General features: G+C 52.0%; 7 protein-coding genes and 1 non-coding gene across 8 annotated transcripts; 6 read left to right on the forward strand and 2 right to left on the reverse strand.

Annotated features, from left to right (window-relative positions):
• Positions 1-517: 517 nt before the first annotated feature.
• Positions 518-1,626, forward strand: LRP88_05838 (uncharacterized protein; the record flags this gene model as incomplete). Its single annotated transcript, XM_083242383.1, has 2 exons — positions 518-589; positions 643-1,626. The coding sequence occupies 2 exons, from the start codon at positions 518-520 to the stop codon at positions 1,624-1,626; spliced, it is 1,056 nt and encodes a 351-aa protein (XP_083101319.1).
• Positions 1,627-2,738: 1,112 nt separating this feature from the next.
• On the forward strand, positions 2,739-4,260 carry LRP88_05839 (uncharacterized protein; the record flags this gene model as incomplete). The annotated part of the gene is made up of 6 exons (XM_083242384.1): positions 2,739-2,943; positions 2,993-3,046; positions 3,098-3,171; positions 3,220-3,596; positions 3,649-3,744; positions 3,792-4,260. 6 exons carry the CDS (start codon positions 2,739-2,741, stop codon positions 4,258-4,260), a joined length of 1,275 nt encoding a protein of 424 aa, XP_083101320.1.
• A 1,281-nt stretch (positions 4,261-5,541) lies between these two features.
• Positions 5,542-6,076, forward strand: LRP88_05840 (MARVEL domain-containing protein; the record flags this gene model as incomplete). Its single annotated transcript, XM_083242385.1, has 2 exons — positions 5,542-5,620; positions 5,676-6,076. The coding sequence occupies 2 exons, from the start codon at positions 5,542-5,544 to the stop codon at positions 6,074-6,076; spliced, it is 480 nt and encodes a 159-aa protein (XP_083101321.1).
• A 2,233-nt stretch (positions 6,077-8,309) lies between these two features.
• Positions 8,310-10,862, forward strand: LRP88_05841 (uncharacterized protein; the record flags this gene model as incomplete). Its single annotated transcript, XM_083242386.1, has 3 exons — positions 8,310-9,577; positions 9,628-9,732; positions 9,788-10,862. 3 exons carry the CDS (start codon positions 8,310-8,312, stop codon positions 10,860-10,862), a joined length of 2,448 nt encoding a protein of 815 aa, XP_083101322.1.
• Positions 10,863-12,416: 1,554 nt separating this feature from the next.
• Positions 12,417-13,083, forward strand: LRP88_05842 (uncharacterized protein; the record flags this gene model as incomplete). The annotated part of the gene is made up of 2 exons (XM_083242387.1): positions 12,417-12,470; positions 12,520-13,083. The coding sequence occupies 2 exons, from the start codon at positions 12,417-12,419 to the stop codon at positions 13,081-13,083; spliced, it is 618 nt and encodes a 205-aa protein (XP_083101323.1).
• A 716-nt stretch (positions 13,084-13,799) lies between these two features.
• On the reverse strand, positions 13,800-15,443 carry LRP88_05843 (2-(3-amino-3-carboxypropyl)histidine synthase; the record flags this gene model as incomplete). The annotated part of the gene is made up of 1 exon (XM_083242388.1): positions 13,800-15,443. One exon carries the CDS (start codon positions 15,441-15,443, stop codon positions 13,800-13,802), a length of 1,644 nt encoding a protein of 547 aa, XP_083101324.1.
• A 1,216-nt stretch (positions 15,444-16,659) lies between these two features.
• On the forward strand, positions 16,660-17,928 carry LRP88_05844 (uncharacterized protein; the record flags this gene model as incomplete). Its single annotated transcript, XM_083242389.1, has 1 exon — positions 16,660-17,928. The coding sequence occupies one exon, from the start codon at positions 16,660-16,662 to the stop codon at positions 17,926-17,928; it is 1,269 nt and encodes a 422-aa protein (XP_083101325.1).
• A 2,827-nt stretch (positions 17,929-20,755) lies between these two features.
• Positions 20,756-20,871, reverse strand: LRP88_05845. Its single transcript, XR_014475178.1, has one exon. It is a non-coding gene; the product is annotated as a 5S ribosomal RNA (ribosomal RNA).
• Between the last annotated feature and the right edge of the window lie 533 nt (positions 20,872-21,404).

A 21,404-nucleotide genomic window follows, 5' to 3' on the forward strand; every position in this document is an offset into this window, starting at 1 on the left:
TTCTCGACGATCACCTCAAACAAGCAATTCCCAACGACGACTCGCCCGATCGAGGCAAGTTTCGCCGATGGAATCAACCAATAGAAGACGGCGCTTTAGAGTAGCTTGGCTTGAACCCTAGCGTGGGCAAGGATGTGAGGTCATGGTTCCTCCACCATCCTTCAGCTCTCGTTGCCCGAATGGTGGGATCCCCCATCTTTTTTCCCTTGCTCACGCGAGAATCTGGGGGAGATGAGAGGCTAATAGAGCATGGAGTCGGAAGACTTGAGGGAGGAATAACATGTTGTCACATTGCTCGAGTCATTAGTCCCCGCCCCCGGATTCTACCCCATGGAGTACCCCGGATTCAACGGACAACTTGATGCTAACCGTGAGGGTTGGGTAAGGGAGGTTTTTGCCTCGACTAGAAACCCTTTAAACCTTCTTCGTCCCCACATCCCTCCCGCTCAGAGTAGCCTTCGTCTTGCTCGATCCATCTCTTCCTGTCCTTGAACGTTTGAGCGATCGGCGGGACATAATGTCTGTGACAAGCGCTGGCAACGGCAAGGTGACGGGGTTGACGTATAGCTCCGAGTCCGTCATGGTCATTGTACGTCTGCTCGAAAGCACTATTCCATATTGCGGTGATTAATCTGTTGATAGGCCTGCTCGGCTTTGGCTTTGTACAACGGCCTCGAACTCCTCGCACTCATCTTCACAACGTTCAAGCACCTTCGAGGCCTCTACTTCTGGAGTCTTCTACTCGCCACGTTTGGCGTCGTGCCCTACACCCTCGGCTGGCTGATTGACTACTTTGATCTCGTCGTCAGGTATGTCGGCATGGCCATCTGTAGTGCCGGCTGGGTGCTCCTCATCAGCGGACAGTCTGTCGTGTTGTACTCGCGACTCCACCTAGTTCTCAGCAACATCCAGATCCAGCGTGCGGTGTTTTGGATGATTGTTTTTAATGGAGTTACGTGGCATACGACTATGACGGTGTTATTGTTTGTTACGAGGTCTTCGTCAAGCATGAATGGGAGCCAGACTACGCCTCTGTACAAGATGATGGAGAAAGTCCAGATGACGTTTTTCTGTGTCCAAGAGTTCATCATTTCAGGGTTATATATCTGGAAGACAGTCGATATCCTCAAGACGTCTTTTGGAAGCAAGCGCAAGTTCATGTGGCACCTCTTCATCATCAACCTCGTCATCGTGGCAATGGACATTGCCCTACTGGTCATCATGTACAAGAACCACTACACGCTGGAGCAGGGGATAAAAGTGGTCGTCTACTCGATCAAGCTCAAGCTCGAGTTTGCAGTCTTGGGAAAGCTGGTCGAGTTTGTGCAGAACCGCGGCGGCTCGAATCCCTCGGGCCCAGAGTCACATCACCATCACACGGGCGGGTTTGTCGAGTTATCAGGAAGCAGGCCCAAAGTTGGAGAGGTGCGCTCGAGGAGCAATCCCGAGCCAGAGACTGTGTATCTTGAAGAGTTGCCGTCGTCACGGAGGGGAAACGAGCAGATTACTGTGACGACAAAGATTGAGGTAGAGCATGAGAGGAGCGGGATGGAGACGGGGGATGATGACAGTACGGATCAGCTGTATGATGCTGCGATTAAGCAAATATCCAAGGGACGGAGCTGAACCTGTAGTAATATAATTTCTTGAGTATATTGACTCTTCATGCCGTCCCTGCTCTTGGGCCTTGTCATGTAGAAGGATTCGGGTATCGACCCATGGATCTGACTATTTGAAGCTACAATCGCTGTTCTGTCCTGTGTTCTTGGGCAAAGATTTCAGCCGGTATGTCCACTCATATAAAGTACTGTAGCTGAAACGAAACTATGCGCTGTCTTGTTAACCGTGCGCGTCGTATGCAAAGTCCGAGTCATGGATCTGGTGGAGTTGTTGTCTGTCCTGACCCGATCCCTGCAAACGCGTTTGTTGATTGTGGATTGCCGTCATATTGTTTGAGAAGGGGATGAAAGATGAACAAAACTAACGATGGAATTCTATAAGAGTGTAGTTGAAGCTGCGAGGGTATCACCAACTGATCCTCAACGCCCACCATATTGATCCTCCGAAAGATAATCAGATCTTAAACTCAAAGATGCATCTGACATCTGACGATAAAACCACCAAATTCTCCACTCCCCGCAATCGGAAAGCCCCTGAAAGGACGCCATCCCGCATGGGAACGCCATCCCAGCCGCTGATCCCCATCACCATCACATCAGTGGAGACCTTCCTCTCGGGCATCTCCTTGCAGACTCAGTCTCACGACTGCATCCTGCAGCATGTCCCAGGGCAGTGGATGGTCCGTACCTCGCGCGGATGGATAAGGCTGATGCTGGATTGTGGAAACAAAAGTGGTCTTGGAGGATTGAAGGATTGTTTCGTGAATTTAAACGGAAGATGGTTTAAGAGTAGGAGGCCCCAGGTTGTTGGGTCTTCTTCACTGTTGGTTCTCTTCTTGTTTTGATGCTTCTTTTGCTTGCTTTTGGAGAAAGCGTTCATTGGGTTGAATGCCCTTTCCTCTTTTCGGTTCGAGTTTGCGGTGTTGAATCACTCACCTGGTGTGAGATTGTGTTTCATCAGAGCTGATTTGCGAAGTATTGTTGAGTCCCGCGACGTTGACATTAACACGAAACGAGAAACAATACCGGCATCTGCGAAAAAAGCAACGAGCTTCGTCGATCGTTCAACCTGCATAAGAGACCTCTGGCAGCTGGGTGGATGCCACAGACGAGGCCATCATGCCAGAGTTCCCAGTCGTCCATGGCGTCACAGTTGCGGTAGCACCACCGGATGGCTACGATGTCGACTTTGAGCACCCCAGGAGGCGACATGAGATCGAGTCGTATGTGGTATCGGGTCTCGGCATGGCGATAGCGGCTCTTTTCTTCTTGCAGTTCATGCACGTCAAGTTGGGGCTTCTCCGGAAAGCGGATGGAGAGACAGGTATTCGTCCCTTCGGTTGATGTCTGTAATATGTACTGAGCGTCAACAGCATGCCTTATTCTCGCATGGTTGTCTTCTATCGCGGTCCAAGCCGTCGCTCTTCGTAAGTATCTGCTTGGTATCGTGTTAGTGTTCATGGTATTGACCTCGGTAGGATCGTATTACTTGGGGTTGATGGGGGTGCATGCATGGGAACTCTCCCTGGATGACTACATCTTTGGGAGCAAGGTGAGTTGTACCGCCCGGCCAGCACGAATGTATCGTTGACAACCCCAGTTCATGGTCATCTCGCCCATCCTCTATGTAATCTGCACTGGCACATCCAAGATGTCGCTGATCCTCTTCTACCGCAAGCTCTCACCACAGCGTTGGTGGAAGTGGAGCGTGTACTTCGTCCTCTTCCTTGTGGCTGGGTACAACATCTCCATCTTCTTCGCCATAATCTTTGGCTGCCAACCCTTCAACAAGCATTGGGATGTGAGGGTTACCGAGGGGAGCTGCGTGAACCGACCGGCCATCTACATCTGCACTGCGGCGCTTGGCATCGCGTCGGATCTCTTGCTGTTGGTGATGCCCATGCCAATGATCATGCGCTTGCAGATGCCGCCGAGGCAAAAAGCTGGACTGGTTCTGCTATTTGGGATTGGATCTGCGTGAGTACTCGACCAAAAAAATATGAGTTGAAGCACCATTGACCGAGAACAGCACACTTGTGACGTCGGTTGTTCGGCTGATACTCTTGATGCCGATTCTCACCACCAAAGACACGACCTGGGTTATTTCCAGTGCCGTGGTCTGGATGTAAGTCCGTTACATCCTCAGAAAGACCGTGCCTAATAGGATCGCAGCTATGTTGAAGCCAATCTTCTTGTGATATGCGCCTCATTAACAACACTTCGACGGTTCTTCATTCACGTGGCACCCAGACTCATCGGCGAACGAGGGTCGTCGGCTGGATATGCAGTAAGCGGCAGCAAGGGAACGCGAGGGCACCCGTTCCGGACGATCGGAAGCGTCGCAAATAAAGGAAAAGTCGACAAATACGGAATGGACATTGAAGAAGCCGGCTTCGACTTGAAGACGATTGGACAGGCCGAACCAACAGAGACCGAGGTCAAGGCCTATGAAACAGGTGCTCAGCCGCAAAAGATGATCAAGCACCTTCGAAGACAAGAGTCCATCAACAAATTTGGAGACGCTGCATCTGAAACGCGGCTTTGGGATCCACGCAAGGACAGCGACGAGGGCGACCGGGCGATTGTTCAGACGACGACTGTGACGGTCGTGTATGAGGATCGGGGTAAAAGAGGCCTCTGAGGCATTGACGGGATGATTAGGGCGTTTGGATAGATGGGATACACGAGTAGCTGATTGCTTTTTAGTGATTATTTTTGAAGCCTGGCGACAGGGCTAATTTGATATCCTTTGGGCTCATATTCGTTGGTTCGGAGGCCTTCGAGGCCATTGGCGTGAAACGTTGGGTCCAGTGGTTGCTAACCAGCAAAGCATGGAAGCGCCAAGGGATCCATTGGATGGATCTCAGGCCGCAAGACCTGAGGCCGACCATGAAACGAGTTTCCACTGTCGTCGTCACAGTCTGTGAAAGAACCACTGGAGCCAAGGCCACAAAACCAGGATGAACCCTTCGACGCTAAAAATGGGTTGGCTACCGTACGGCTTTCAGCTGCCGAGCCAAGGCTGTGTTCGTTTTTTCAGTTTCACGGCAAACGCGCAAGCTTCAATCGGGGAATCGGAGGCGACGGAACCAAAAGAGTCGTCGCGTCGGGCGGCTCGTCGTCGTCAGGAGATGATGATTGTTTTGATGGCTGAGGAATGCTGAGACCTCGTGTTCGGGTTCAAGCTTTTTGGTATCATAAGATTCTTTTGAGCCCCAAAGTTCTTCAACGGGGAGTTCTAGCGCTCTTTAGCACTGAAAGCTGCCCCGGAGAGTTTCTTGCCGAGTTAAACTGAGCCACGCCCCAGCCACGCAGCATGACCTCATCTGCCAAGGCTTCACTGGAGCACACCAAAAACGTCAGAAGATGGGCAAATCTCGAGCACAACACGTCATTCGCGCGACGCCACGCTCTGCCATTCTTGCCCATCACCACCCAATCTGCCGTGACAAGAAGCTCTCGAACCGGAAATCCAGCCATTCAGCGTCGTCGTCATCGGAGGGATCCTCGCTCCACCTGCTGTTCTTTCACACCCACTCGCTGCTTGTGTGAATGCATTTGGTTGGTCGACGACACTCTTGGAAGGGTTCAAGCCGGACTTGATGACTGCCGACCAAGAGCGAATGCGCTATTCCGTGGGCTTGTCCTGACGTATCGACTTTTCTTGTCCGGTAGGGCTGGGCTGGCCTCGTTTCCTTGAATGGGCTGGGCCACCTGACAGAGTTCCGTCATTGCTACTGTGAAGTCACTGCCATCATGCCGAAGCTGCCGTCTTCTTAAAGTGCTACCTTCGCTCCCCATTGTTGCCAATCATCTAGATTTCTCTTTCCTCAACCCCGACCTGAATCTTGCAGTGCTCGCCTCCAATCTCATTCTAGACAAGCTTAATTCCTACACCTAAAGCCCGACAATAACCGTCACCATGTCTATGGGAATCATCACCATTATCCACGCCGTCCTGGCGATTTTCCTCATCATTGAGCTTGGTCTGACGGCATATGGTAAGTCCGACCTGTGGGCTCCCTCACAACCATCACCACGCTAACTCTTGCCCAGTTGTCGACATCACCAACCCTCGCGGCTGGGGCGATACCCCTTCGTCGTTTGCTTTTATGCTCTTCAACTCGGTCTGGTCCATTATCATCCTGTTCTACCTGGCCCTGACGCCCCTCTTCGCCTCCCGCCTCTACCACAGCGTCGCCGCCCTCGGCCTGCTCGCCATCACCACCATCTTCTGGTTTGCCGGCTCCATCGCCATGGCTGCCAAGATTGGCGTCCCCGACTGCCACGGTTGGACCCCCTGCCAGTCCGCCCAGGCTGCCGTCGCCTTTGGCTTCTTCATTTGGGCTATCTTTACTGGCTTGACTGTCATGGAGGGCTTGGCTTACATGCGATCCCGGGGCCATGCGGCCCACGCGGACACCACCAAGCCCGGTATGAACCACTACGGTGCTTGAGCGATGTGTGAGAAGCAACAACTTGGTGTGACAGAATGACGGTGGTAATGGTTTCCTATGCCTCCTCGTCTCTTGTGTGATTTTTGAACGTTATGCGAAACGGCCGGAAGATACCCTTCAGGACTGACAAGCGCGTTGGAACGCGTCAACATTTATTTGGGTGTTTCTTGTGTATTACGCAATGGTAGATTGCCGTCAGTCTGTTAATAAAAGATGAATCACTTTTCTCAATTGTTGTCTCTTGCGTGAATGGGTTGTTGTCTCACAAGCGAATGGGTGTAAGCCAGTGGTATTGGTGGCTTGGTCTTTGCATTGATTCACACAATGCGTGTGACGTCGCCATGGATAAGCGGAGTGTTTCGTTGACGTTTCTGAATTAATTACCGAGGTCACTCACTACCTGGCCAAGACATGTCTTTGACTATTTTACCAAGTGCGTGCTGGTTGAACTGATAATCAGTAACTTGTGCTTGTTCTTGTTGCGATGATGTAATTTGGGGCCATGTGCCAGATGATCACCCACCCACTTCATGACTGACGGTGTGGCATGGACACTTCCATTTCGATTGTCAATATCCCAAAGCTCCGTGTCTGGAATCTAGAACAATCTCGTTTGGCTGTCAAAGCAATGGCATAGTAAATTATTACTATCAGTATCAACACCTCGATAGGTTCAGTGCTGCGCCGCGAATCACATGCACAAGTCAGACTTGGACCCCTACCGCGCCGCGCGGTGGCTGATTCACATTGGAGGAGATCAATGTCGCACATTATCCCGAAGTTGACTCTCCTCCTTAATGATCTTCGAGATGGTTATTCCGTGTCTCAATTATTGAACCTTCGTTCTGGCCCGCGGTCTGATGGGAGACTTGTGTTTAGTTAGTGCAAGCGTCCTGATAAGCACCGTTCGGTCCCTGCGGGCCAGACCCTGGAGGCCCCCAGACATGGGGGCTCTTAGTGATTTGTGTCGCTCATGACAAACCGCAACGGGTGAGCATCTCGCTCCACTTGACATTCTCCCCGTTATCTGTTGATCGCTCACTTCCCCAAGATTCGAAAAAAGAAAGGCGGGCCACCCACTCAGGGGGCTCACGCTCTCCGGTTCGGCACGATGCTACCATCCCGTCGCGTTAGCCCAATTTGAGAATTACCTTTTGGTGATACTGTTCGCTGGTCTTTATATGAGTCCGTCTCATTCAAGGGTAATCGTAGTAGTGCTGTCATCCTTATCAGCAGGCCGGCACAGAGATATCGCAAAGTTCCGGGATGCTTTCCAGGGTCTGAGGCAGACCATCCTTATCAACACGCATGCCAATTACGGAGATGGCCATTCTTTTTTGCCAGGTCAACATGGAGAGACGGGATAGAACCGTAAGGGTTCTATCTAAATGGCGAGCATGTCCTTGTCCTGGGCTGTGGATCTTTTCGTCTGGAATCGTCCTTACCTTGACAAGTCCCACTGCTTCTTCACCTGGCGATGTGAGGGTGAAACTTGGACTACAACACCAAAGCTCACTCTCTAGTCAAAGCTCCCGAGCTTGACTCTCGATCGACATCGAAGTGGACCAGCCTTGACTTTATTCAAGATACATCGTGCCCAAGAGAGCAGGGTCCCTTGACAGTCTGGCATCAACACCCTCCAGACCCGGCCCTCCGGCACAGAAACAAGCTTCGGCCCTGACCCCGAACGAAGCCAAAAAGCTACGACCAGAGTTTGCCTTTTGCGCTAACGAAAAAGCTGCGATCCTCGTGGGACTCGAGGGCTCTAACCAAGCTCCCGGTGTAGCGGGCGCAACTGACGTCGGGGCATCCAGTTAACGGCCTCGGATGTGCGCTCTTGCGCCCGGTGTATAAGAACTCTGAGGGGGGACCATCTAGGGCTCGACCGCGGTCCAGGGAAAGGCGTCTGACGGTGTTTTGCATCTTCAGAGTCAATTACCTGTGTCGAGCCAGTTGAATTGACTAATCTCCTAACTCCGTCCGATGCTGGTTCCTCTGGGCCAGTCTACTCATCGTCGTGGTCTGCATCTTGAACCTGTCTCTGACAACTTTCAACCTCTTTTTTCCCACGACAGCGAGCGTCATTCTTACCACTGAGTCCCAGAAAGGCTCTTTACATCTAATCGTCATTTTTAATGTTTGACGCGAAGCATTTCCATCATCTCATCCATGATCGATACTATCCGAAAACTACAACTACACCCTCGATCCGAATCGACGCCACACCAAAGACATGTCTGGACGGAGCGCGATCGCGCGCAAAAAGGTCACCACGACCAAACAGAAACAAAATGAGAGCACCAGTCGTCCTCGATCTACAACCACGGTCTCCAGCAATGATGACCTTCTCCCCGACTTCCCGATGCCGCCCATGGGCACGAGCGCCTCTTACCCGAGGTATGCCAACCAGTTGCCGCAGATTCAAATTGGCGAGCCATCACCGGGAATCCGAGGAGGCTGGAACCCACCGGAAAGTCCAATGATGAGGGGGGACACGAGGCGAGACGTACACATGAGCAATCTGATTACTTCATCAGATGCCTGGCCGCAGAGGAGAGCTACACTACCAGAGCCGAGGATAGAAGATGGAAGCGGCATCGAGAGGAGCGGACTACGGACGATTCTAGACAAGCGAAGCGACGATTTTCGAAAGGGACTTGCAAAGACGTTTGCCTTTCGCAAGAAGGATAAAGAGGGGGAAAGACGGGGGAGCAGTGACAGACCTCCCAGTGTCGCAAATACTTTACCAAGCACCACCTCAAGTCAAGAGGAGGGCCACACAAACGCCCAATACTCTCCGATGATGATACAAACGGCGCCGACACCGACACCGTATGCGTCTTCTCATCATCCCTTACCTTCGCCGCCCAGTCCGCAAACGCTCCTGCCTCCTATCGGTCCACCTCCAACGACGAAGCTGCCTGCGATCCCACAACCACCATCCGCACCGGCGCCACAGATGAAGAGGTGGCTAGGCGGAGGACGTCCGGTCGGCAAATGGAACAAGCTCCGCAAGGATCCGGAGCTGTGGGATCCTAACGGGGATGTCCTCATCTTTCTCGGTCGCAAAGGCCAGAAGTTGCCGAGCTTCCGTCTATCATCACACATCATCGAGGGCACCGGGAGTCGTCCACTCATCACCATGTTGCGCGAAGGGTCAACGGAAGAAGATATACCCCCACCCCTCTCACCAGGTGATGGATCGTACGGCGCAAATCTTGGTCGAGGCTTCGCTGATGAGCCACTTACACCACCCGCCTCGGAAGGCACCAGTATTGGAGATTTTGAAGGCCAAATCTCTTATGAGATGTACTTCCCCCCTCCTCGGAACCTTGGCCGAATCGAAGAGCTTCGACACCAAATCACCACGCGCAACGTCTTCGCGATGTTATGCCATGCCTCAATCGTCGGCCTCTCCTTGCAACAGGCCCTCTCGGACCTTCATGTGCGCCTCAACACTTACATGCCCCCGTACAACGACAATGTTGGCCAAATAGTGCGGTACATTCGCAGTCGCGCCCTAGACGATGTGAGATGTAGCCCTGCAACAGCAGTGTCGCTCCTTATCTGGGCGGAAGGGAAGGACGTGAGATGGGGGGACGGCTGGAGGCAGTGCTTCATGCATTGCACGGGCATGTTCCCGAGTGTCGAGGTGTGTAAGGACTACAAATCCTTGACACCAATCTCCAGAGCTCTTCTGGAGAAGGCAAGCCTGGAGATGCAAGACCGTGTTAACGCCGCGGAGGAACGCCTGGCTGGTTTCGAGTACGACGATATGTGGACGCACTATGGAGAAGCTGGCCAGGCGAGGGGTGCAGCTGAGAGACTCAGAGAAATGCTGTACTGCCACTTTCAGCAAGTATACGGATCCTGGCCACCTTCACCCCTGGCACGATCCAGAAATCAGTCTGTTACTTCAGAGACCAGCGCTGAAGAAGACACATGGCTCACACGCTCGCTGGTGAGGGCGTTACAAAAGGATTTCGGCGCGTTGTACGATTTTCTCGTCAACCGGGATATTATCTGGGACGTCTCGGAGGCGCGATCGGGACGGAAGTGGATGATGGTACCGGAGAACCGCAGCAGCATGTTTGAAGCAGACACTGATGAAGTGCCCATGACGGACATGTTGATCGAGTTTGACAACAAGCATCGGTTCCCACATATCCCACATCCGTACCCTCTGCTCCCCGAATCGATATCGCCGTTGGAAATGCCATCACGAGGGAGGAGGTCAGAGACCCCCAGTGGAGGCCGCATGGGAGCGCTGGAGAGAAGAGTGCAACTTGCTTACACAGAGAGCACAAACATCTTCAAGTTGGGAAGCGAGTTTGCGGCCAACAAGCTTGTTGAGGCGTTCCAACGGTTTGAGAAGAGTGGCCGAGCCGATGATGTAGATCCTGCGAGGGCGCGACGAGGCCGATGGGTGCTTATCTATGGAATCCTGCAGACGCTGGCGTCCGTCTCTGTGGATGACGAGATGGTGCTACACACTGATCGGGTCGAGTACCATTTGAGCCCAAGACTGTTGGGAGCGAGAATACCACCATGGAAGGGCGGAGAGGGTGATAGAATTGGACAAGGGGCGCACGAGAGGTCGTACTGCTGGGTTGCGGACGAGAAATGGGAGACAGATGAGGATGATGAACCGAGGGAGGTGCGGGGATGGAGAGGAACCGGGGCAGCGGGGGATGCGAGTCCGGTGCTGGGTGGGTCTCTTAGCCCGGGACCCGGGACACCGTGGAGGAAAAGTCCGGACAGACGAGGAGGAAGAGAAGAGAGGTAAATCAGTAATGCAGTGGTCCACGAATAGGCACAATGTCTGCATCCATGTGGTGGACATTGAATTAATCACCCCACTATTAATTGATAGTTCGAGGAGGAACAGATCGTACCTGTTGATCACGTCTCCCAGCCACCGATTAACAACACCAAAGCTGCAGGTCTCCGCCAAGCAGGACCCTGAGCGATTATATCTACGGAGTAGCCGTAAACGACAGTGGAGTTGCAGCTACCGAGATAAAAGGAGACTTACCCGCCTCCCGCATATTTCGATCCGATCTTCGTCTGTGTCCGAAACGAGCGGGACGGCCCAGGGAGTGTGCATTTGCGCCTCGCCTGTTCCTGAGCTTTCTGTGCCTGGCTAGATAGAATCTCGTGGGTATTTCCTAGCCACCTGGCTTTTTGACACTGGCAGCCGAGACAACAAAGGACGCTATTGAGGCACAAGCAGGGGCCGAAAAGACGTGATTGACTGGATGGTTGGGGTGGCCTTCTCGGCGACCCTTGAGGGCATTCTGAATCTCGTGTTTTTGGTCGTCCAGCCAGCCTGTTTTTTCCTCTGGGCGATTTCTTTTTTGGGAGCCTTTGGGGGTTTGGCCCGTTCCCCAACCCCGCGATTTCTAATGACGTCGCAATTGAAGGGGAGGCCTGGAACATCTATCCTTACCCTCCCGGCATCTCGGTCTGTGTTCTTCCACCTTCTGTCTTGGGTATCAATTCTCATTGTCGCGTTATCGCACCAGACCCGTGTAGAGTGCTTGCATGGTTAGTGCCAAGCCCGACGTCATGTGCAAGAAGTCGGCACGGCCGGCAGGGAAACATGATTCTGATGAGATGGGGGAATGCCTTGATGAGCTGTAAAAGTCTGGGGATGCCGAAACTGGGCATGAATCCATGTCTATGGAGGATAACCGGCTATAGCGGTTCATCCCAATTCAGGCTGCATTTTTCCTCGAATAAATTGACTTTTTTTCTTCAAGTCTCTGCATGAAACCCCAACCTACCAATTCTACGCCCTACCTCGCGTGGGAGAAAAGAGCAGGAGAAGCTAAAGCTGGCCAAGGCCCTGAAGAAGCTGACAAGGAAGACGCCAACAGGTCGCCCAACCACTAAAAAACCAGAATCGCAGGGGTGTGCTTGACAAGGGTTATCCCCCCCCTCCTCGTGGCCCTGCGCCATCCTTTTCCAAGCCCAACCACCTCACAAACCAAGGATTCCCAGATGCAAAGGCAATTGGACGTGTGCGGGATGGAAGCTTGGAACCGAACTGAGGTTATTTGTGTGTGCTACAAAAAAGACGTCTCTTCCACACCCTCCATCATCTTTCCTCTCCTCCATCATCCATCCAACGACAATATAAGTTGCCATCACTATTGGGCATTGACAGCGACTCGTTCTTCTCTGCTGCCATCTTTCTCCGTTCACCTCGTATAAGTCGTCGCACACGTCATCGGCTATTCTTGTCGCAACTCCCCGCTTCTGCGACATTTGGGCGCAAACCCCCATCACCACCACCCTCATCGTCGCATAGTCGCATAGCAGAGACAACACCGCCAAAATGTTCTTCGCGCTGCTGTTCGTCTTCTTTCGGGTCCTTCAGATCGTCACTCTGGTTAGTACTCCGCTCTAATCTCGATTTTCCATCGCTAACAATACCTTAGATCCCCTGCATGGGCATGCTCGCTTGGTTCGTCAATGGTTTCGTCGAGCAAAACGCTCTCACTCCCGACTCCATCCTGATCCTCTTCATCGTCTCGGTGCTCGCACTTGCCTGGACCCTCTTCACCCTATTCAGCTACCACCGCTCCTCCACCAACGCCCACTTTGTCGCTTTTGTCGACATCCTTTTCTTCGGTGCCTTCATCGCTGCCGTCTACTACCTGCGCTATGTCCGCTACACAGACTGTGTGAGCATCCGCCGCGCCGAGGACTGGGATGTCACTGTGGGCGATGTCAGTGTCATTGGACCCAGCTACAACCTTGTCAACAACAAGCCCTGCTCCATGCTCAAGGCTTGCTGGGCCTTTGGCATCATGAACATCATCTTCTTCTTCACCACCGCTGTCGTCGCTTTTATGCATGGCGGCCACATGAGCGCCTACGACCGCAGCCACAGCAGCCGCCGCTCCTACCACTCCAGCCGCCACAGCCACCGAAGCAGCCGATCTCGCTCAGGCTCTCGCTACAGCGGCAGCCGCCCTCACTCTCGTCGTGTCTACGTCTAAGCAGCTCAGTCGAGTACCTGAAACAGAACTATCCAAAAATACATGGAGCTGCGCTAGTCTGAGACACATTCCTCGGCTGTCACCCGCTCTCCGCATATACGACTACCCCAATATCACAATACCCAACCTAATGACCATGCGATGATCGCATCCCCACGAGCTTTTATTTGTCTCGAGAGACGATAGATGCCCATGCACTACAAATGTGCCATGGGCGATGAGCCCTACTCCCTCCCCATGATGACGAGGTTGTACGGCAGACGAAAAATGGAACGAGCTGAAGAACTGATGTAATGATGGCCAAAGGATTGGTCTCACGCCTTATGACGCCCCTAGAAGAATTTCCTATACTTGAAGGATTTGGATGGATGGATCTACGACCAACATGTCTAAATGTTGATGATTTCCTTGTGTCTACGTATTACGAAGCCCGCAAAGATCTGCTTCCTTCGGATTTCCTTGCACATGTTTAACGCTTTATAGCGAAGGCTTGGATCGGTATGGTAAGTGAGGAGTGAATGCCCTGGAGGCTGCTCCCAGTCATGATTCTCTTGTATATAGCACGACTCACTATTTCACGAGTCAACTTATGAGCAAAATTTACAAATTTGAATGAAATGAGAATAAATTGGACTCAACCCTCGTGGTCTATTTTCCATGCCAAACGCCATATGCCAGAAAATGGTATCGCCGTATATGAACAAGTCCGTGTTGCCTTAATGGCGACCTCCCTCGCCAACCTGATACCCTCTCGCGATTCCACTTCTGCCTTCTTCAATAAGGGTACTCGCTTCATTGTCAAAGTCACCTCCCAGGCCCTGCCATGTGCGCCCCGATCGGAGGAACTCTGCACCTGGACTCGCGACACCGTTGATGCTCGCCAGCTCGCCCACCGAGTGTTTGACTAGGGCTTCTGTTTGATGAGATGTACCATTTGCGTCACCGTTGGCTGTAATGGCACCGGCGACGGCTGAGGGATTCTTGCGAACTGGTAGTCGCATTGGTCGACTCGAAGAGATGAGTCTTCCAGTGCGGAGGTCGAATTCGGGAGGTGCAGACTCTTCGCCATCAACGCCTCCAGGGACATCGTCGAATTGATCCTCCTCCGCAACGTTATCCTCGTGGCCATTGGCTTGAGGCGAAACTTCCTCTGCAGGAGCAGGCTTGTCATCCAACTTCAGTTTCTCAATACCTCCCCACCATTCTCCTCCCCAGACTCGCTCCTCCTCGCTCATCAGGGCGACTTCGAGCTCGAATGGCGTAATAACAGGCCGCCAGTATCCAGTATCATCCTCAATAAGACCGCTCTCCCAACATCCAACAACGACCCAGCCTTCAACCTCTGCAAAGTTTGCGAGTTTCGCAGGGTTGAGTTTGCCCACGACGACAGTGTAGCTCTTCTTGTCCGCACGGGCAATCTTTTCGCGGATAAGATTGATGGAGGTGAGGTAATTGGCGACCGAGAGAGTGTTGACAAGGATGCCGATCACGCCGGCGGATGCGAGAGACAAAACCTTGGCGAAGCGGCGGCGCAGGAGACCAGCTGTGCGGAAGGTCGGGTTCTCGAGAGTCGGGGAGGGTGTGGAGAGGATGTGTAGGGACGCGAAGCGGGAGTGAAGGGCGAGAAGCAAGGCGGAGGGAGGATCGGAGATGTGGATTAGGGAGTAGGACTTCCAGTGCTCTTCGTCGCTAACATCGGCGTCGGAAATGATCTTGCGGTTAGGAATGAGGGCCGCGGGGTTGTGTGTGACGGCTGTTGATACGGCGTTGGCAAAGCCTCGTTCGTGGAGCAGAGATACGAGCTTGTCGACGTGGTTTTGATATGTGAGGTCCGCCATGACGACCAACTTTGACTCCTTGTCACTGAACTCCTTCTCCAGCTCGGCGAGCGTCACATCGTAGTCGAGGTCATGGCTCGTATAGACGTATATCGCGGGGAGATGACTTGTTGGGCTAAGGCACGTGCGGCCATAGTGAACGACAACATGTGCAGATACATGCTCGGCCGCGATCTCGTCGACGCAGCAGGCGCTGTAGCTACTATCCGCGAGGATGTAGATCCTCCTCTCTCCCTTGCCCTTGTCCTCGGCCGAATCCTCGCGCTCGTCCTGGGAAGCGAGTTCCTTCAACAGCGTCTCTACCAAACGCGGTGCATCAACGAGCATGAAGTCTGGAAACTGTAGCCCTACACGCCGCCATCCTCCAGCGCGGATCTCTATGGCCGTGCGAACGACCTCGTATGTGGAGCGTAGGGCATCGTCGGAAAGGGAGGATGTGGGGAGGGAGTCGGCCGCAGGGATTTCGAGGATATGGTCGTCCGGGGTGGAGAGGACAGGGGGAGCGGAGAGCTCGGACGACATGACGGCAAGAGAGGAGAAGATTTATGTCGGTGGTAGAGGATGGTGGAATTTTTTGTAGTTGTGGTGATGGCGATAGGAATATTTCATGGTGGGGTTGATGGATGGTTTGAGGAGAGCGGGTGTGAAGGCGGGGTGATGGTGCGAATTTCATTGAAATAATGAGGGGGAGAGGGTACCAATTCTAGGTCGCGGAGTATTCCGAATGTCTTGAGCCTCTGGGCTGATTGGTGATATCCTACCCAGATGTTCGCACTTATGGCGATCTAATAGTGTTTAGAAGTCTCTCCAATTTGAGTTGTCAAGACTTTCAATAAAGATATCTGGATATTGTTGCTCAAGGCGCCGTGTTAGTTAGGCTGGATCGCCCCAGCTTTTGGCTGGTCAGATGACGAGCGAATGAGACGACGAGCATTACAATCGCGACTGTCCCGCACTCGTAAGGCTAGATCTCTGAGAAGGGCAGGGAAGGCCATCTAGCTCGAGTGCTTTTCCTGAGATGCCCCTATAAAACCACACATATCTTTTCTTGTGGTATTCTGGTAGTCATGAGCGCCGACGATCATCTCTCTCAGGCATCAAGATGCCGGGCCGTGCCCTTTGAAAAGTGCCCGTCGACTTGCGCCCGGCAAATGTTAGAGTGTGACCGAATAAACCTTCTGGAAGGAAGGAAGCCCGGAGCGGCATTACTACGTCGTAAATACTTTGAATCCTCCGTGGTACTGAATTCCGAATTAAGAGGATATATCCGCCTGGTGACGACGCCTCTGGGGTCAGTGAGCCAATGGTCGCATGATTTCTCGTGCACTGTCTTTCACGCGAAGCTTACGCAATGAACGATAATCCCAATCTTCCCCACGGCCCCTGGAGAGCCGTTTTAAGAGAAGAAATTACACCAAACATATCGCGGGAGTGACTGTGGCCGTCAGGTCCCTTTGGACGATGTTCGTGACCTATCCGAAATAGGCAATACGTATTCTGAGAAGGGAAATCAGTAAATGCACGGCTCAACTGCCGTTCGGGTTTAACGGGGGCTAGCGAACTATGGCGACACATGGCGACGCGCCCCTAACAAATACTTGCGACTACTATTGTCCATGTGTTTGTGTAACAATTATATTTAATGACGATGTGTCCTTTATCGAAAATGCTCTGCGTTCGATGGATCTCCTCACCTGTCGACCACTTCGCATTGCGGAGATAATAGCCAACAATCACCATGGGCAATGAGACCCCAAGCCACCACTTCCTCGAAGGCAAGACGATCATCGTGGCTGGAGGAGGTATTTCTGGATCGGCATTTGTCGTCGGGCTACGCAGACTTTGGAACCCCGCATGGAATCCACCAAAAATCCTCATCTATGATCGCGACTCGCCAGAAATCACAGCTCAGCGCGAGGGCTACAGTCTGTCACTCACCGGTTACAACACATCAGGAGGGCTCCTCGCGCTGCGGAAGCTGGGGCTACTCGATAGGATCATCCACAAGGCTGTTTCAGGGCTCGATGGAGCTGGTGCCTTTAAGATCTGGGCATCTGACTGGAAGGAGTACATTACCCTAAGGCATGAGCCTATAGAATGTTTACCCTCTTCCAGCATACGAGTACCGCGAAAGGACGTCCGCCAAGCCATTCACGAAGCACTTAGGCCGAGCGATGCGGTTGAATGGAATACGCGGTGCGTCTCGGCCCACCGACTTGATAATGGACGAGTTCGGGTGCAGGTTGCGAGGAGGACGCAGCGTCAAGATACCATTACAGACGAGGACTGCGATCTTCTCATTGCTGCAGATGGCGCCAGCAGTAAGCTTCGGGCCTTTTTAAGACCAGATGACAACCTCAACTTTGCCGGCGCCATTCTTCGAGGTGGCATATCGAGATTTGAGCACGATCCTCCTGCTCCGGTGGACAAAGACTGGGGTTTTATGCTGTCAGGAACCGGCATATCATGCTTCTTCTCTCCAGTTGACAAGAATAGCGTCTTTTGGGGTATTGGACATCTCGAAGCCACTCCAGTTCCGGTACTTGACCTGGAAAATTCAGAACAAGTCCAAGCTGTGATTGATCGGAGTCTTGAGCTGGGTGCTGCGTTGCAAGAGCCGTTTAGGACCATTGTCGTGCACACAGACCCAAAGACCGTTCTTTCACACAACGCACGAGACAAGCCTGCCTTTTCCCACGACAATATGAATGAGCTGCCCGTGGTATTTATTGGGGATAGCAACCATGCCGTGAGCCCATTTGCTGGGTTTGGTGCCAACTTGGCGCTGTGTGATTCCTGGGACTTGGCGGAGCAGCTCTCCAAGGGGCATTCGCTAAAAGAGGCTATATCGGCATATGACAAGCTGGCAGTACCACGAGCGATGAAGATTCTGAAGGATTCAAGGGCTCGATTGAGGAGTGGACACAGTTCCGGACTGCGATATTGGATACTGTGGCTGATGCTAATGGTGGGCAACTTTGTTAGATGGGTTGTAGGGAGAAAGTGAACTTGAACTTACCCATACGAGGAAGTGATATGACGGAATTGAAGGAGCGGGCATTATGTGGACGTGAGAGTGGACAAGTTAGGTTGCTTGATGGCAAGATGTTGGAAACGAGGCAGATGGAAGGGCTTGATGCAGTCAGGCTGACTACCGTTCGGTGATACCCCTTTTAGTCGCAGAATACGCAATTTTGATATTGAGGTTCCAACTTCTTTCAAGGTCAGTGTCCTTGTCTACCTCAAAATGGGACAAAGCACAAGTTACAGAGGCAGGCGTATTCCCAGTTGTCCGCTACCATTGCGATACCGCCGAAGAACCAACGTGATATTGTTTTAAAAGACTGTACGTAATTTTTCTACTTATAACCATAGCCTTATTCTAGCAAAGCCTCCAGAGCGAATGACTAGGTCTGCATCAGCAGTATATATGTTTCTTAATTCCTCTTGATGGAATGATAGAGTAGGGGACAGGCTACCAGTAACCAGCATCAATATGAATCCTGGGCAGGTTTAACGAACCTGGGAAGTGAAAGATAGAGGATGAAAGAATGAACATAGTCCAAATGTCATCAGACGTGACGAAGCATGTCAGGCAACCCTCTCTCTTAACGTCTTTGCCCGGCAAGACTATGATTACCTAGTCTCAGGAGAAGATAATCTCATGGGAGTATAAGAGGTCATCCCTCATAAAACTCTGCGGCCCACCCTGGAGTTTGACCAGAGGAGCTGAAAGGATTGCGTGCCATCGTATTCATGTTTTTCTTCTTCTTTCTTGGTGTGTTGTGCCAACTGAAGGGCATGTCCTCTGTACGGATGTCGAAACTGAGTCAGGCGCACCATTTCAAGGGAAAACATTCACCGGCTATCATTGAATCTCAAAGCAGGAAGAAGAAAATAAATGTTTCGTGAGCAAATGAGTCAGGGCGGTCGATAACGATTTTCAGCTAGGTAGTATGTGAGCCTCAACTATCACTCACTGACCAAAGAGTAAAACGTAAACGCCACACTCCCGTCGAAAATAAACCTCCCCAAAAGTCTTAATGAATGGCCGCTTGGAAGCGCTTTGACTGGATCTGGTGAGTTCTATTCATGTGTTAGAATGGCCAAGCCCAGAAAGACTGACACTTACCCGCATGACGACTGTCCTGGTGACAGTCATCAGAGATAGATCACCTCAAGCTCGAGGAATCAGTCTCAGTTGTTAAGTTGTTAAGTTATCAAGTAGACGGCGATGCTTCCTATCTCTCCTGATCGCCATCTTGCACAGAATATGGTTTCGTTTGCGATTCCAAGACTGGTATCTCTTGACATTGAAACAGTCCACCATGGTTGACCTGGCTTTCATGGCGTCTTCTCTTTGACCTGGGGTTGAACATGGTCAATCGCTTGCCTGTGATAACCTGCCTGATAGACTTGTTGCGGCGGGAGGCTCGATCCCTTCGTGCAATGATCTTCTTAAGAAACCTGTCCAGGAAGCTCTGGCAAAGGAAAGTGGCAATGAACACTCCAAAGTCGTCCTTGACCCTGCTAAAAGCCTGCTGAACCTCATCTGGCGTCAACCGTGTCCCCCCAACCTTGCAGATGTAGCAACCGGCAAGGTAGTAGGTCATGTGAAGCTCAGGAGTACCTCCCACGCAGGGTCTCTCTGGACTCATATGGTGAAGCCCGTTCTCGGATACAGTCGGACACCGTCAGTGACGTACGCTTCGAATCGTGGAGAACAAATGATTGAGTAGCGGAAGGGCGCATTCCATACGACACGAAGCTCGTATACCTTCCCAAACATGTAGAGTGCTCACTGCCTGGGGTCACCTTCGTCGTCGATGCGTCGCAGGAGCCACACAGGCTCTCCTTTGGGCTTGCTTTCGGAACTATCACGGCTCTCTTGGTCGAAGGACTAGTCGTTCTGTTCTTCTAGGCTATCGTAGCCTTTTTCGTCAACGAACCGGGCGCTCTGATCCTCGTGTTGCTCGGGGTTGTAGACCAACAGGCATGCCTCCCCTGTTACACCCGCCACTAACATACAGACGACAATCTTGAGCCGGAGCATCGTGACCACTATGGTTTCTTGTCGGTCTGCGGAAGCTCACCGGTGGGTTGAGACTGAGAAGGCTTGGGTCGGTATGTGCTTGGAGAGGAGAACTGGCTGACGAAATGGGGCTGATATTGGCTAGAAGACTAGCTAATGAGGAGATTTTGGGGATAAAAGAATAGAAGAATGTTTACAAGGGCATGTAATAGTGTTGGAGGATCGAAGCAAACCAAGTTCACGAACGCAGGAGCAGGGCATATTGCAATCATGTCATGTTTGCTCTATTCAACAGGAAGCTGCGTTGGCCAAACTGGCCGGGCGGGGCTGACAGCCCGATTCATGGAAATTTTGAGAAGCCACCAGCTCATGACCAGGAAGCGGATGGTGCGTTCGTAGTGGTGATAACATGATGGATCTCCCCTGAGCTCTCGCACTGAGGGGTATTTTGTTTGTGATGAGGTCGGTGGTGATGCAGGTCGGATTGGCAACAACATATGACAGCCATATTGTTTTCAGCACCATAATCTTTGAAATGAAAACGAGTAAGTAACCGGGCCAAGAAGATGTACAGGGATGCTTATAAGAGCAGACGCCGTTGGGTTTGGGACCTTCAAAGGACAGGGGCCAGGAACATATGGTAAGGCCAAAAGATAGAGAAGATATCTACACACACACGAGAGTCATTTAAAGACTCATTTGGCTGGCCAAAGATCCAACTTTAAGGGAATGACAGTGCAAAAATAAGACCGAGTGGCTGCATCAACTGCCAAAAAAGTCCAAGTGAGGAGGTTCCAAAAAACATACAACAGCGGGGATTCGCTGGTCGTCACCGACCCAACTACTAATCCGCCCCTCACCGGCTTATCTATGGGAGAGCGGACGGGATCCCGAGTTCTCCGGTGGGTATGGTCGTATGTGATAGCGGGATGTCAGAATGCCGATTATATTCACCGAGCCTAAAGCCTGGATATACGGATTTATCGCTTTGTCAGCGGCTTCAGTCCTGGTTTCAAGATCTTCATGGGCCGTTGAGTTTCACGTTTCAGGACACTAAACTTAGGGTGTCATCTGTTCCACTGCCCACATCCCGATCAATGAAACGTCTTCTGACAAGGGAGATGACACAAAAGGCCAGTGCTCGATTTGCATCAGAACTGAATCTCAGCTGCTTTCCAATTGCTCGTTTCGTAAACGTCTCCATGATGATCCAATCACAGGCGAGGAATGACTGGAGCAAGTCTTCTCGGCACACCTGCAACGATGTTTGAGACAACCTCTTCAGACGGCTTGGCTACACGTTGGGACATGGATGCGACAAGAGTTCGTCATCGCAGGAGCAAGATTTGGGCAATATTAGCGACGCATTGCGCATTCTTGTTGTCTCGCCCACTCTCGGGTGGTTTCGAGTGTTGCAAACAAGGACTCAAGAGTGGATGTTGCCCGTCTTT

The sequence above is a fragment of the Fusarium phalaenopsidis genome (assembly GCF_050370095.1).
Source record: "Fusarium phalaenopsidis strain FUZ10S chromosome Unknown contig_32296, whole genome shotgun sequence".
Lineage (NCBI taxonomy): Eukaryota > Fungi > Ascomycota > Sordariomycetes > Hypocreales > Nectriaceae > Fusarium > Fusarium phalaenopsidis.